Here is a 15,696-nt window from a genome sequence, read left to right as displayed (position 1 = left end):
GGAGATATATATGCAGCCACTACCAGTGTTGATCCTTGGAAGAAAAAAGCCTGTGTCCTTAACGCGTTTCAACGCCAACAGGGCGTCTTTTTCGAAAGGCAGGTAAGATACCTGCCTTTCGAAAAAGACGCCCTGTTGGTAGTGGCTGCATATATATCTCCTATCCGTGCACAGGAGCCCGGTTCCAACCACCGCAATCAGGAACATCTTCATTGCAGCTCTAACCCCTGTAACCACAGCCGTCCACTTAACTTGGGGAGGTAGAAGCAACAGGTGCCGTTCCCTCCCAGCCCGACGCAGACCGGTGTACTCCGGAGTATCAGCTTAAGTCACGTGCAAGTAAGATTATTTACTTATTAATTATGTTTTCATTTAATTGATTATGAAGAATTAATCTAGTGCACATTCATATTGTTGTGACATTCTCATCATTGTTTTTTACTCCCGGGAGGTTGTTGTAACTTACATACATTTTATATAAATAAATGTTTTTTAATTGTCTGATTGTCAAGAGCCACTTGTTATTTATTGGTTAATAGAATTAATAGACTGGGAGTCATTTGGAACCATATGCTGTGCGGACTGCCACATATTGCTGCTTATATTGTGTGGTGCAAATGTAACCGCTCTGCAGTATTGATCGGTGACTGCCCTAAACCCCATTCCCCACCAAAACACAACCATCACCCTTGCGAAATGTCAATGTCTAACCCACAAAAATTGCACTGTCATTCCCCTAAAGAGACAACCAACCCTGCTAGTGTACCGGCCCTTCTGTCCACATTATATGATCTGTATGATCAGATATAATGCACACTTTGTAGTACAAGACATTATTCCGCTAGGAAGACCTGTAACACTCCTTTTACCAGGGGGCTGATAAATGCCATGGTACAATAGGACACTTCTCACGCTCCCCAATTTGCCAATGTACATTACATTATAGATAGATAAACCTGGCTGTGTATTTTCCGATCCACCTTCTCCCAGGCACAACATGGATGATGAACTCTGGAAGTGTTATAGCAATGCCCACACATTCCACAACTTGTTAGAAGTAAAGGAACAGAGTCCTCACCTGCTGCATACTCCTGTCTCCATTCTCATTGGCTGGGCTGCTCTCCGACCCATTGCTGCTTCCTGACTGGTCCTTCTCATTTAGCAGGGCGGTGGCATAGGCCAATGTGTCCTACAGGAAAACAGCCATCAGTGAACAATACGGCGGTTACATTCTCCGAGTACACTGCTGCTCACTACCTCACAATGTAACACATTTAATGCAGTGCTTCGATCCGACAGACCGTGATCTGCAAGTCACTAATCTATCCTCTACCACCTAGACTAGTCTGGAGCATGAGTGATCCCCCCCCACCCCCCCGTCACTGAGCCCTTAGCCATATGCCCATACCGTACCTGTGCGGAGATTGTCCGTTGGAAAGTCTTGGCTGTAGAGGTCTCATTAGACACATTACTCTGCGGAGCCCAACAGTGCTCAGACATCTGACGGGGAAAGCACACACAGTAAGTCACCCAGTAATAAATTAGCTGTGAAGACGAACATGGGGTTGATGCGTAGTTTCATGCAAGTCTGTTTTGTGGCTGGATCTTGCGTGCTTTTGCCTTGCGCATGTCATAGAGCCAAGCACTCGCATCTAAGGGAGATTCCGAGTCATGGTGCAGCTCAGTCTCATCTCCACTCAAGGGGCAACAGGGCTAAGCTTAGGGAGAACGTCTTGTAGATGTTTTGACGGAATGGCGGCCTAGTCCAAGTTGGGCGTATGTTTTTCGGATTGGCCTATAGCACCAAGGATAGTGCGCACCGATGACAACAGTGGTTAAGGAGCCAAGCGTATGGATAGGGGCGAAACGGTGGAAGTGATGCTTACAACGCCGTAAACAGGTGAATATCCGCATTTTGTACCGTGCACACAGTGCAATTGAGCCTACTAGGCAGTTAACTGTGCATCGGACCCCATATATGTAATTCAATATTAGGGGTTAAAGGGGGAGGAGTCAGCTCTAAGTGTTCTTTGTGCCTAACCTCCACAGCCCACAGACTAACCCAGAGGTCATGACGCAGCGTCCGCAGATGGAATAAGCATTTACAATAGCAGTCCCTTTAAAGAGTAACTGTACTCAAACCTATAAAATGGACAGACTGGGTACCTGATCTTTAGTGCAGCCGCTACTTCGTCTCCAAGCCGATGCCGCAACCGATGGTTGTCCTACTGAGACATCCACCGACTGCGGTGTTAATCTGCCACTATCCGTACAAAGACGCACAATCGGTCACACCACCGGACAATGCTCAGAATGTCCATCTGAACACGGCAGCCCATGTCAGTGCAACTGCATCTTTAGACGTAGTCGCTCACTGCGACACGGCCGGAGTACGACTTGAACACGCGGACAGACTAAAATCCCTGCCTCCAACGCTGAATCAGGCCCTCAGTGTGGGACACAGTTTATGGCTATGAGGTGTAAGATTTTCAGAGCATCTGCCACAAACGTCAGGAAGAGCCACATCAGAGTCTTCAGCGGCCACTTTCGGGCAGAAGACAATCCATAACAGAAACGTATATATTTTGTTTCTCATCATAAAGTGGCGTCTATGAGAGGAGATGTAGAAACCCCGGGAGTTGTGACTGTTTGTTACAATCTAGATAAATACTACATCTGCCAGAGACCACAGCCGGGTATATGAATCGGTGTACCTTCTTCTGTAACCACTGCACCGCCCAGCTCCAATGGTGAGAGTTTTCTTTGAAATACTCCTTAGCAGCCGGACACCTGTTGTAGAAACAAAGTGCATCAAACTTACACATAACAAGTAGCAGCTTTCAGAACACGGAGATATTGCAACACACTGTCGCGGCAAGGTTCCTGTTTAAACCACAACTCACATAAAAGGCAGATGTACAGATGAGTCATCATACATCCAGCCGCAATACGTCATGCAGCGCGAAGATGCCTGGCGTGAGTTAGCTGCCACGTTCCATGCAACTCTAACGTGGGGTGTCTTTTTCACGAAAATGCATCTTAGAGGGTATGCAATTCGCTCTGATAATTTTGGAGCTAATGAATTTGCCGCACTGAGTATTCAATTAGGGCCGTTATCATCCATTTTGAAGGCATTTTCGCCAATGCCTTTTTAACTTTTTTTTATTAAGTGAAAAGGCATTGGCGAAAAATGTCTCAAAATAGGCGAAAATGGCCCACGTTTTCGACGGAAAACACGTGGATTCGACAATCCACATGTTTTGCGCCAATGCCACATTTTCCGCCTAGAGGAAAATCCGTCCATGCTATTACATCCCCATTCGCCCTAAAAACAGCGAAAAGCTCAGTTTTTTAGCCTAGGTGAAAAAAACTAAGATAATTGCATACTCCCCTTAGTTGCAATACAATGCGACTATCATGCACAAGGAGACTCTGCTGTATAATTTGATATAGGACACTTGTATATTGTGTGTGGCTGAGTCTTTATACGGAGCACAACGTAACTTGTATTGGAAAAAAGCTGCAGCTGCTACATTGTAGCACTTCATATACAGACTCAAACGCACACAGATATACACGTGTCATATCAAATTAATCAGCACAGTCTCCTTGTGTGTGCTAGTCACATTGCATTGCGACTAAGACGCCAGACGCTAAAAGATTATCACGCGAACTGGCGTGCCAAGAGGGGCTGTTTGGCATGACTGCAACAATGATGTAGAGGACACATCCGTAGCTTTACGCAGACACTTTCCAGGAATAATTTAGCACAACACTTTAGATACGGTTTCTGATTGTCCATTTCCCCCCCCCCCCCCCCCGAATAATACCAGTGATGCACGGAAGCATGATGGCGCCGACTAGGGTGGCCAATCCCGGGATCGGCGGGATCCCGGGATTTAGGCCTAAAATTGGAGCTTCCAATCCTGGGGATTTCGGGATTAGAAAGCATCCTTGTTTTTTCAATGCCAGGCAGCGTTGACCTTCCTCAAGAGGCTCAGACGTTGCCCAGCTCCCTTGTCCCGCCTCCCCCCGGATGTGCACACTGCACAGGGTGAAGTGAAGTCAGAGGTAACGCTACACAGTCTGGCGCCAGCCGCACGGACCACACCTCGCCAGCCACCGCCTGCAGCAAGTGAACCCGCCCGCATTCACAGAGGATGGTGAGTAGTACTGGGCTGGGCGGGTTTGGGAGGGAAGGGGGACACAGAAGATTTAAATTTTAAAATATTCAACCCAAACCCAATTCCGGGATTGATCATTTTTCAATCCTGATACGCGGGATTGAAAAAAAGGCCCAGGATTGGCGTCCCTAGCACCGACATTAGCAATGCTGCCTTGCAGCACTGAGAGCGTGGGTTGGATTACAACCAGAGCATCATCTGTGTAAAGTCTATATGTTTTCCCAGTGTGTGTGTTTCACCTGGTACCCAGTCTTCCTCTCATGCTTCAAAAACATACAGGTAGGTCACAGCAACTTAAAGTGTATAATGTGTGCGCAATATATACAACTACTATTATTGAAACTATAAATGATATTTAGGAATATATATGAATTCTGAGATAAACAAAAGCAAACCTATGTATTACAATGGATAACACACTCCCAGCGGTTATCCGTGAGCTGTATGTAAGCGCTTAACTGATCTGTGCCTTTATATGCCCAACATTAGTATACACAGATTACTATATACACAGTGCTTTGCACACCATATATTTAGTGCAAACAGAGACACACAACACTTTTGTGATGAATTGTGTACAAGTTTAACTATGAAGACAGACAGCCGTGACCTGAGGATTTTACACCACACACTGGGGCTTGCACTTACTTCTGGGCTAGAGTGACCAGGAACTTCACGCACTGGTAGCAGCGACTGCTGTCTACATGGTTACTGTGGTGCATCAGCGCTGTGGAAGGAGAGGAAACATTTGGTGATCAAGGCTGATATCTACAGGGCAAGAACTACACAATCATTACAAGCAGATAACAGCTGGGATCACAGGGGACCAATGAGGGAAAGGATTGTGTTTACTGACCCAACAACCCGTCAGATTCAAACGTAAACTGAAGTCTTTGTAACTGCACTGGATCTTCCATCACCTTGGAGAAAGAGACAAAAGGAACCTCTGCTTAATTCCCAGTGTGTTTGTGTATTGTGGCTCACAAAGCTGTAGTTCCACTAAGAAATCAAAACAAAACTGGCCACCTCCACCCTTTATAGGATTACACCATGGACTACGCAAATCAGGGCCGAATTTGGGACAAAACGTTTCAAGATAACAAATTCGGGGGATGATCTATAAAGTAAAATAAGATGAATGGGCAAATCGGATAGCCTCTGATTTGCCAAAAGTGTAGATATTGCTGACTTTGTTACTGGCTTTAAACGGCCATTAGGATGGTTTTGCCTATAAAAAAACATTTGTCTATTTAAACCCCACAATACTTTCAGTAAACCGGAGGTTGTTATATTTGGCCTGTTGTCGGGATGACATGGGGCAGCATATATTGGAGTGCTACCAATGTATGTGTAAAAGGAAAGCTGACTGTGTACCCTGTGTAAGGGAACAGAGGCGGCTTTAGGGCGACGGTTTACTTTCTCACAGAACTATAGAGGCATTCTGCGCACATACCAGGATCTCATGCAGCAGCGTAAACATGTTCTTCAGCTCATGTGGGGGAGCAGACTCCAGCTGATTCTATAGGATAAATACACAACGTGTTTGACACAATAAAACATGCAACATTTTCACTAAGTCTCAAACTGCAGCAAACCCGAACCCCTGCCTAAGGCTGGGCTCAGATAAGAGGTGGGGGTGACAAACGGACAGATGGCGAGGTCAAAAACTAAAAATCACCCTGCTAAAGTTTTAGCTGCCCCTCAAATAAAAAAATAAAAATAAAAAAACCACCACCACCACCACATTAGCATTGGAAAAATTCTGTCCCCACTACTTATGAAGGGCACTAGCAAAATAAAACACAGGGGGTGGAGCAGGTGGGTAGGGATATTTACAGTAGAAATGGATAAAAAGAAAAAAATTAAAGAAAAGAAAAGCAAATCCAATAAAAAAAAATAATGAACAAGAACACAAAAACCTACACAAATAATTAAATGAAAAACACAAAAACAAAAAAAATTGAAAAGCATAAGAAAACCAAAACAAACTTACAAGAACCCCACAATATTAAATCACCCCTCCCCCCCCCAAAAAAAAAAGAATACATAAAAATAAACCCACTCTTCTGCAAGTTTGCATGTCTATTCTAGTTTCAAAATACAGATTTCAGATATTAATCATATGCAGTCTTATGTTTAACTAGTTTGCACATAGGAGTATATTACAGCTATAGCTATATTACATCAATAATCACTTAAGCCAGAGGTTCCCAAACGTGCTCCTCAAGGCACCCCAACGGTCCTGGTCTTAAATGGATCCAATGCTTGGCCACAGGTGACTTAATTAGCACCTTAGTCAATTTGATTTAACCATCTGTGCTAAACCATGGCTATACCTAAATCCTGGACTGTTGGGGTGCCTTGAGGACCGCGTTTGGGAACCTCTGCCTTAAGCATTTCAAACGTATTGATTTAAATCTTTTCCTTTAATGCTGGATGTTACAAATCCAAATGATTGCTACTTTCAGCAAATATATATCATCAAGTCTATGGTGCATTTCTTCAGATTAAGGCGAAGTCTCAGGGTTAAATAGAGAAGGTTTCCGCGTTACCTTAATGAAGTGCAGCGCGGTGAGTGAGAAGCGCTCGTTACAGAAGCAGCAATACACCAGCATCTCAATGAGAACAGAGAGGGACCCAGGCAGCTCTCTCATTGCAAACATCACCTAAAACAGAGGCAGTCACAATAAACAGGCCTGTAAAATACACATAAACAGGTTTTTATACAGACACTTTCTAAATCTACTGATCTCAGACTTCAGGACTTCTACAGAGCCCATATTTCATGAACTACAAAGGAATTAGTTTTTTTATTAACTTGCAATGTATACTTTTTTCCGAATCTGCTGGGGAACACTAAACCATGGGGGATTACAGATTTTCTTACAGGACATTGTAGGAGATTTAATAAAACTCGGAGAGAGATAAAGTGGAACGAGATAACCAACCAACCAATCAATCAGCTCCTGTCCTTTTTCAAAATGTTCAATTTATAATTTGACCACAAGATGGCATTAGAATAATATATAATTGTGGTTAATGTTTGTTGTCAGTTATGCAGCAACAATAAACAATTACAGGTTGAGTCTCCCTTATCCAAAATGCTTGGGACCAGAGATATTTTGGATATGGGATTTTTCCGTATTTTGGAATAATTGCATACCATAATGAGATATCATGGTGATGGGACCTAAATATAAGCAAAGAATGTATTTCTGTTTCATATACACCTTATACACACAGCCTGAAGGTACTTTTAGCCAATATTTTTCTCTTTCATCCATCTGGGGGACGCTGCGCACTTACTAATGGGTTAGAGTGTGTGGGAAGGGAGTTTGGCACAGAACCTATAGAAATCAACTCCTCCCCCCTCTAACCCCTCCCATCTACATCCTGTTCAGGAATTACCTCAGTTTTAGTTTTGTGCCTGAGGAGTACAGGTACAGTTTCTATGCCTATAGTTTTTAGTTAGGTTTTCTTTTCCTTTTTATTTGAGTTTTGTTGGATACTTAGTCCCTGTTTACAGGTGACAAGTATAGGTAGAGTGGGGTTAGCTAAGGAGGCTGTTTAAGCCAGATTTCCCACTCTAAATAACCTCTGAGAAGCCACCATACTGAGGTCACTGGGGCTTTTTCTGTTTTTTTCCGGGCAGAGATCCGAGGAGGCACTATTCAGGTAGGACAGCCACAACCTGCCTGGTCAGAGTTGGACTGTTAATTACTTACATTAATATTTATACAAATGCTGTCTGTGTAGTCCCCCCCCCCCCCCCCCCCCCCCCTCCGCTGGCGACTGTATGTTAAGAATGGGAGATGCGGTCTGACACAGACCGCTTCCATGAGACACGCTGCCACGGTGATTTACCGCTGCTGTACACAGAGGTGAGGCAGCGGGATCTTATACAGACAGAGCGGTTCTGACGGAGATGTAAACTCTTTCCGCTCCCGCCTGTACCTCCATAGGAGCCACGCTCCCAATACAGAGGGAGGAAGAAGGTTCCCTTGTTGAAGTGGATTGGACGGCTAGCCGTAGCAGTGTTACAGAAGGGAAAGTCAGCGCTTCCCGCCTTGTTCTTCCCGCTCGGCTAGTTAGTAACGGTCTGCCTCCATTTTCCTTGTTAGGCTAGCTTGATTTACCGGAGCCATCTTCTCCACGCTTGTGGTAGATTTACACAGCGGGAGATGCAGCATAATACGCACTGGAGATCCCAGCCAGGATTGGCTCACAGCAAGTATTATAGTTAACCTGTGCTTGTTTTTAGTTACTTTCTTAACTATATAGCCTGTAGTGCAGTGACAGTCACTTAATTTATTTTTGGGGAGTCACTGTTATTCATTTACTCACCCTGTTATTTCTACAGGGGAGTTCATATGTTTACAAGGCATTTATTAGAGGGGATTTCTACTTACTTCTCTCTATTGCATTTTTCACTACTATTTGGGTTACTATTAGCTACTTGTAAGAATTATTTATGGCAATAAGCCGGATGCATTTACCAAAAGAAGCAGGCTCAGTTGTTTATTTGGCCTGTTTCACAGTGCGGCTCCACACTTGTAAGGGCTAACACGGATCCAGATCCCCTCTGTACTGCATGCTCTGAAACACCTGTGACGGAGCAGCGGGGTAGTTCTGTAGATCAGTTAATACCTCTGTGGGCCAGGAATGTGGCCGATGTTACAGCTGACTTGACAGTCTTCTCAGGAACCTCCATGGGCAAGAAAGATGGTCAGGTGTCTCTCTGACTCAGCTCAAGAATCCTCTACAAGCTCAGGAGTCAAGTTATTGATATGTCATACGTCGAACTCCTTCCCTATACGCATTTTGCAGAGATTTAATAGAGGCCTGGCTGAAGCCAGACTCTCCTTATTCAAATTCCTACAAAATAAATTAATAAATTGAGATTTCGGTATCCCTGTGCAGAAGAGGATACAAGATCCTGGAAAACAGCTCCGACGGTAGATGCCCCTATTACAACATCTGGCGATGGCAATGGTTAATCCTTTGGTGCAGTCAGGAGACCTTGAGGGATCCTACAGATAGGGAGACATGGGCAATTCTTAAATCCATATTCACCTTATTTGATATTTCTCTATGTTCAATTCTCGCCGGAGCTTGGGTCCTTACAGCCGTAGATGATTGGCTTGCACAGGGGTGTCTGAAATGCAACCGGACGACCCATCCGAAGCTATACAATTAGTTAAAAAAAAAAAAAAAAAAGCTGTCTCCGATTCAAAGCAGACTTTAACAGCTGTTCTCTTTTGAAGGAGGGTTCCTCTTTGGCTCGGAACTTACAAAAATCAATACACTGGGGGACAATAGCCCTTTCTTCCGGTTGTTCTGCTCCTCAGAAACCGAATCAAACAAAGTTTCGGACCTGTCGTACTAAAGATAGGTGAATTCTCCAGTTAGTTCGGGACGCTTCACAATTTCCACGCGGAGGACCATTCTGAGGTAGAGGAACCCAGTCATCTCGTAGACCAGCCTTACACCTACCAACAAACCTGCTGCAGGATTGTCTGGGTCCTCCAGAGGGATCTTTGGTGGTTGGGGCTCGGTTACTTCAGTTCAGGAAGGTATGACCGTTGTTAATACCAGATCGGTGGGTGACTGGTCGGATTCCGAAGATATATGTTGGGACCTCAAGGAACCAGTCCCATTTCTCTCCCATGCGATCCCTCCTAACGCAACTTTCGCGCTTTTATACTACGGAGTAATTCTTCCGGTTCCCAAACAATAACAGAGCCAGGGCTTTTACTCAAGTCTTTTTCTTTTTAACAAACCGGACGGTTCGTTTCGGCCCATTTTAAATCTAAAATGCCTAATTCTGTATCTCTCTGTACAGACATTCAAAATTGAATCCATTCGTTTAATCATCGCCTCCATGGAACCGGCTGAATTTTTGACTTCCTTATACATAAAGGACGCATACCTACATGTTCCCATTTGGACAGGTCACCAGATCTTCTGAGATCTCCCGTTCGGCCTATCCATGGGCCCTTGGGTGTTTATGAAACTCATGGCCCGCATAGCTGTGGTACTCAGGTCTCAGGGAGTCGACATTACTCCTTACTTAGACGACCTGTTGCTGAAGAGTGGTCAGCGGTGGCATAGTGGTTACAGTGTCCGTCTGCAATGTGTGCATCCCGTGTTCAAATCCGGGCAAGACTAGAAATTTTCTCCATCACAGACACTTCTTCACCAGCAATTGAAGCTCACAACAAACACACTACATTCATTCAAGTGGATAGTGAATTTCCCAAAAATCTTCGCTGCTTCCCTCTCAGAAGATGGTTTTTCTAGGTGTCTTGTTTGACACAAGCCAGAAAGTTCCTCAGGACAATGTTCAGGATCTACAATCCACAATCCGATCCCTGTTACAATTGCCGATGGGTTCAAGTTCTCAGATGTATGCTGCTGTTGGGAAAGATGGTGGCAACCGAGGCAGTGCCATATGCCAGATTACATGCTCCACCCCTTCAGGCTCAGATTTTCATCTGTTGGACTCAAATGGGACTACATCTGGACTTGCAATTGTTCCATTTGTCGGTTCAGACTCGTCAGTCTCTACATTGGTGATTTTACAGCCACAATCTGACCAAGGGGGTGCCATTCACGATTTGGTCTGGGATGACGGTCACCACAGATGCCAGCCTCACGGGTTGGGGGGCGGTGTTTCAATTTCAGCACTTCCAGGGCCTCTGGCACAGCCAGGTATTGACGGGGCCAATCAACATTTTGGAATTGAGAGCACTCCGGTATGGTCTGCTTCAGTTACGAATCAGCGTTTGGGGTCCTCCAGTACGATTTCAATCAGACAACTCCAAGGCGATAGCTTACATAAACAGACAAGGCTGAAGTCGAAGCTGAAAAGCCGTGACGGAAGTCTCCCATATTCTCCAGTGGGCGGAACATTGGGTAACTAACATTTCCGCAGTTCGCATCCCGGGAGTGGAAAACTGGGAAGCAGATTTCTTACGCTGTCAGGTGGTCCATATGGCGGAAGAGGAGCTTCCTCAAGAGGCCTTTCTTACCCTGATGTCCCTGTGGGGTACTTTCGAAATTGACCTGCAGACGTCTTGTCTCAATAGAAAACTACCTCTGTACGGCTCACAAGATCAGGATCCTAAGTCAACACTGATCGATGCTTTGACATCTCCACGGTGTTTTCAACTGGGATGTGTTCCCGCCAATTCCTCTACTCCCATGCCTACTTCAGCGCATCTGGAGAGAAGGTCTACCGGTCATTCTCGTGACTCCGGCCTGGCCTCGTCGCCAGTGGTACACTCTTCTGCACAGCAGGGTGACCAAGAAACCGTTCCGTCTACATCTACGACCAGATTTTATTCTACAAGCACCTTGTTGCCACCACAATTTAAATCGTCTGACTTTGACGGTATGGTTCTTGAATCCAGCATTCTAAAAAATAAAGGCTCATCTCTACTGGTGGTGAGCACTATGCTCCAAGCTAGGAAACCAGTCACCTCTCGAAATTCTCACGGGGTGTGGCATATTTATATTGCTTGGGGTGAAGAACGTGGGTTGTCGCCGAACTTCTTTCGCTTACCTCCCGTTGTCTTTCCTTCAGGATGGTCTGACTAAGGTTCTTCATCTTTCTTCCCTTTAAAGGGCAACATCTTTGGCTCTCTCATCTAGACGTTCCTTCACGAGGTGCTTAGGTTTCAACCTCCGTTTGTTCTTCCGGTTCCTCCCTGGATTTAAAATTAGTTCTTAAGGCTTTTCAGAAGTTTCCGTTTGAACCACTGGAATCTGTAGAATTGCGGTTCCTTACTGTTAAGGTGGTTTTTCTTTTAGCCATTAATTTGGACAGAAATGTTTCAGAGTTAGCGGCGCTTTCATATAGGCTACCTTTGTTTTTGTTTTTTCATGATGAGCGAGTGGTCTTGCGTACGAAACCTTCCTTTTTGCCAAAGATTGTGTCGGTTTTCCACCTGAATCGGGACATTGTACTTCCGGCGTTTGTTCCAAATTCTTCCGGAGAGGATAGTTATTTGGCATTATTGGAGGTTGTTAAGACCTTACACATTTATTGTCTCGTATGGAGTCTATTCGCCGTACAGATATTTTGTTTTTGATTGATGCACCCAGACGTGGCTGACCGGCCTCTAAGAACACAGTGGCTTGTTCGATGACCTCTGCTATTCGGCAGGCCTATGTACCTTATACTGTTCCTGTTCCTTAACCTCTGAGAGCTCATTGAACTAGGGCTGTTGGAGCCTCCTGGACTGTTCGCAGAGGTGTATCTGTTGAGCAGTTGTGCAGAGTGACGACCTGGTCGTCCGTGCATACTTTCACAAAGTTTTATCATTTTCATACTTTTGGTTTGGAGACTGCCTCTATGGGCGTCAAATTTTACAGACAGCTATGCCGTCTAGTTCTCCCTCCTCTAATTAGCTTGCTTTGGGAAATCCCATTAGTAAGTGCGCAGCGTCCCCCAGATGGATGAAAGAGAAATAGGGATTTTTGTTTACTTACCGTAAAATCTCTTTCTCTGATTCCATCTGGGGGACGCTGCGATCCCTCCCGTCTTTTTATCTAGTTTATTGGTTATGGTCTGTTCTGCCTCTATCGGCTTTGCTAAACGTTAACTGAGGTAATTCCTGAACAGGATGTAGATGGGAGGGGTTAGAGGGGGGAGGAGTTGATTTCTATAGGTTCTGTGCCAAACTCCCTTCCCACACACTCTAACCCATTAGTAAGTGCGCAGCGTCCCCCAGATGGAATCAGAGAAAGAGGTTTTACGGTAAGTAAACAAAAATCCCTATTTTATAACTTTGTGCATTAAACAAAGTGTGTCTACATTCACACAATTCATTTATGTTTCATATACACCTTATACACACAGCCTGAAGGTCATTTAATACAATATTTTTAATAACTTTGTGTATTAAACAAAGTTTGTGTACATTGAGCCATGAAAAAACAAAGGTTTCACTATCTCACTCTCACTCAATAAAGTCCGTATTTCGGAATATTCCATATTTCGGAATATTTGGATATGGGACACTCAACCTGTATTAATTTGGAATATTCTTTTACTCCACAGTTTAGATTGCAGACAAGAATAGGCATGGTCCACTAAGAGGCATCTATGAAAATAATTAATACTATGGACTTTTGCCATTTATGTAAAAATCTGCATATATATGATATAGGAAATTAGATCTTATTTTATGCTTAAAATTGTTGCGATATCTATTAAAGGATAACATTTACAATTTTCCTGTTTTTGATAATAATGAAGTGTTAAACACTGCAAATTGATTTTAGTCAGAAGGCCACGTGACTGCTGGTTAAAAAGAGATCTGAGAAGCATGAATTTAGATCACTGGTTTGGGCAATCACGTGATGTCCGGAATGGTCACATGTGGGGTTCCTTATGGCTATCATTATAAAGTATGATCATGTGATGGTTAGATTCCGGTCATGTGTCCGGAGTAGGAAGTTTCTGTGCACATTGTAGATAATGTTCCCCTAGTAACACATTACCCGGAAGTGATTCCTCGGTGGGTTAAGTCCCGGTCACGTGACCGCGGGAGGCAGCCAATGACATCGCAGGTGCGTTCCAAATACAGGAAGCGGGTCCTGCGATCACGTGACCGGGAGCGGGTTTATAAGATACTAAAGTCAAATTTGATATTTGGTAATGTGCAAAATAGAGTTTTAATTATTTAACAACATAGGAATGTCTATCACTGTGATAGAGAGCTGAATGTAATTGGATTTTTAAAGGTTATTTGAATGATTGATTGTGAAACACCTGTAAAGTATGGGCCATTAACACGGCTATAAAAGGGCATTAGGGGCACTGCACCATATCACCTTGAAAAAGCTGTGGCAAACAGCGAAACGCGTTGGTGGAGGAGCTGGACACTGCATCTTTATTCATCTAAAGAAAAAGCCTGGAAGTCGGATATAGGAACCATCCTTTGCGATTTGGATATCTACAAAACGGACCTAAGCTTTCAATCGGACGAATTGGATTCCTTAATCAAGCTATCTAAAGGTCCTCATCTCCAATCCCAGTTGGTAATTATTTCCATCTCGCTCGTATTCTGTTCCTGGACTGTGGCTTTATTAAATGGATGAACTTGTTTCTTAAGTTCCAGCTCAATTTTCTTTGAAATCATTTAGGGGTATATTCAATTGAAGTCGGATCCATTCCGACATTCATTTGTCGGAATGGATCCGACCTGGGCTATTCAATGCAATCTCAATTCGACTTTTAAAAAAGTCAAATTGAGATGCAGGAGCTGAGAATGGGGGAGAGCCACGCTACAGCCGCTGCTGTAGCGCGGCTCTCCCCGTCTCCCCCCCTATCTCTGCCTCTCCCCATCCCCGCATCACAGCTGCCGCACGCGGCAGCGTCCACCTGGCTCCAGCAAGCGAGGTCTTGTTTGCTGGAGCTGGGTGGACGCTGCTGTGAGCGGCGGCTGTGATACATCCTCCGGTGCTGCTCTCCCCGTCTCCGGCGCAGCTCTCCCCGTCTCTGCTCCCACATCTCACTTCGACTTTTTTTAAAGTCGAATTGAGATGGTCGAAAAGGGGGCCAAAACCGGTTTTGACACAAGCACGTGGATCGGCAGCTATTCCGCCGATCCACGTGCTTTTCGACAAGTTGAATTTCTCGACTTGTCGAATAATTTGAGGTTAGATTGAATAGGTCGGAACCCCTTCTTTCCTAAAAAAGTCGAAAACTGACGTCTTTCGACTTCAATTGAATACCCCTTAAATTGAATGCAGTGCTATGATAGGCCCTTTTTATGCAATTGAGTTGTTTTATGAATGTTGCAACAATAGAATTTTATGTACCATGTGAATAAAATTGTATGATAATTTTAATACATTCAGCTCTCTAGCGCCAATTTTGTTTTCTTCTATATTGGCCTGTCATTTTTCAAACACAGCCTGTGTAATAACAGAGGCTGTTTGGTTGGGTTCACTACGGCTGGCCGGCGGTCGGGCTCCCGGCGACCAGCATCCCGGCACCGGGAGCCCGACCGCCGGCTTACCGACAGCTTGGCGAGCGCAAATGAGCCCCTTGCGGGCTCGCTGCGCTCGCCGCGCGCCACACTATTTTATTCTCCCTCTATGGGGGTTGTGGACCCCCACGAGGGAAAATAATTGTCGGTATGCCGGCTGTCGGGCTCCCGGCGCCGGTATACTGAGCGCCGGGAGGCCGACCGCCGGCAAACAGAAGACCACCCGTTTGGTTAATACTTTATCCCTTTCCAATTTCTCTTCCTGCAAGCGTCGAAAAATCTCCCATATTGTCATTATAAATAAAAACTAATTTCTAAACTCCTCCCTCCTCTGTATTCCCCATTCTGCAGAAATCCGTTTTTTCCCTTAAACAAAGCTCTAAAAAATAGGACCAGATACAAACTAAAAAGAAGTCACAAAACACTGTATTTGGGTGGGCGCTCAGAGTCTCCCAGTGGAGTTAGAGAAAAGGATTCAATGTAAATACAAAATCTAGTTCTAGCTGCAGTCG

General features: G+C 44.6%; 1 protein-coding gene across 2 annotated transcripts in view; it reads right to left on the bottom strand.

Moving 5' to 3' along the window:
- Nucleotides 1-15,696, bottom strand: part of USP24 (ubiquitin specific peptidase 24) — a 233,216-nt gene that overhangs the window by 16,923 nt on the left and 200,597 nt on the right. For both annotated transcript variants that reach the window (XM_063939298.1, XM_063939299.1), the window contains exons 60-66: nucleotides 6,737-6,850; nucleotides 5,638-5,703; nucleotides 5,041-5,104; nucleotides 4,833-4,911; nucleotides 2,715-2,790; nucleotides 1,414-1,500; nucleotides 1,079-1,189 (exon numbers count right to left, since the gene is read on the bottom strand). In XM_063939298.1, the coding sequence (XP_063795368.1) occupies nucleotides 1,079-1,189; nucleotides 1,414-1,500; nucleotides 2,715-2,790; nucleotides 4,833-4,911; nucleotides 5,041-5,104; nucleotides 5,638-5,703; nucleotides 6,737-6,850 (597 nt within the window). The remainder of the gene's footprint in view (nucleotides 1-1,078; nucleotides 1,190-1,413; nucleotides 1,501-2,714; nucleotides 2,791-4,832; nucleotides 4,912-5,040; nucleotides 5,105-5,637; nucleotides 5,704-6,736; nucleotides 6,851-15,696) is intronic.

Source organism: Pseudophryne corroboree, chromosome 9 (genome assembly GCF_028390025.1).
Source record: "Pseudophryne corroboree isolate aPseCor3 chromosome 9, aPseCor3.hap2, whole genome shotgun sequence".
Lineage (NCBI taxonomy): Eukaryota > Metazoa > Chordata > Amphibia > Anura > Myobatrachidae > Pseudophryne > Pseudophryne corroboree.
Note: the sequence above shows the minus strand (reverse complement) of the source record. Positions and strands in the feature narration are given on the sequence as shown.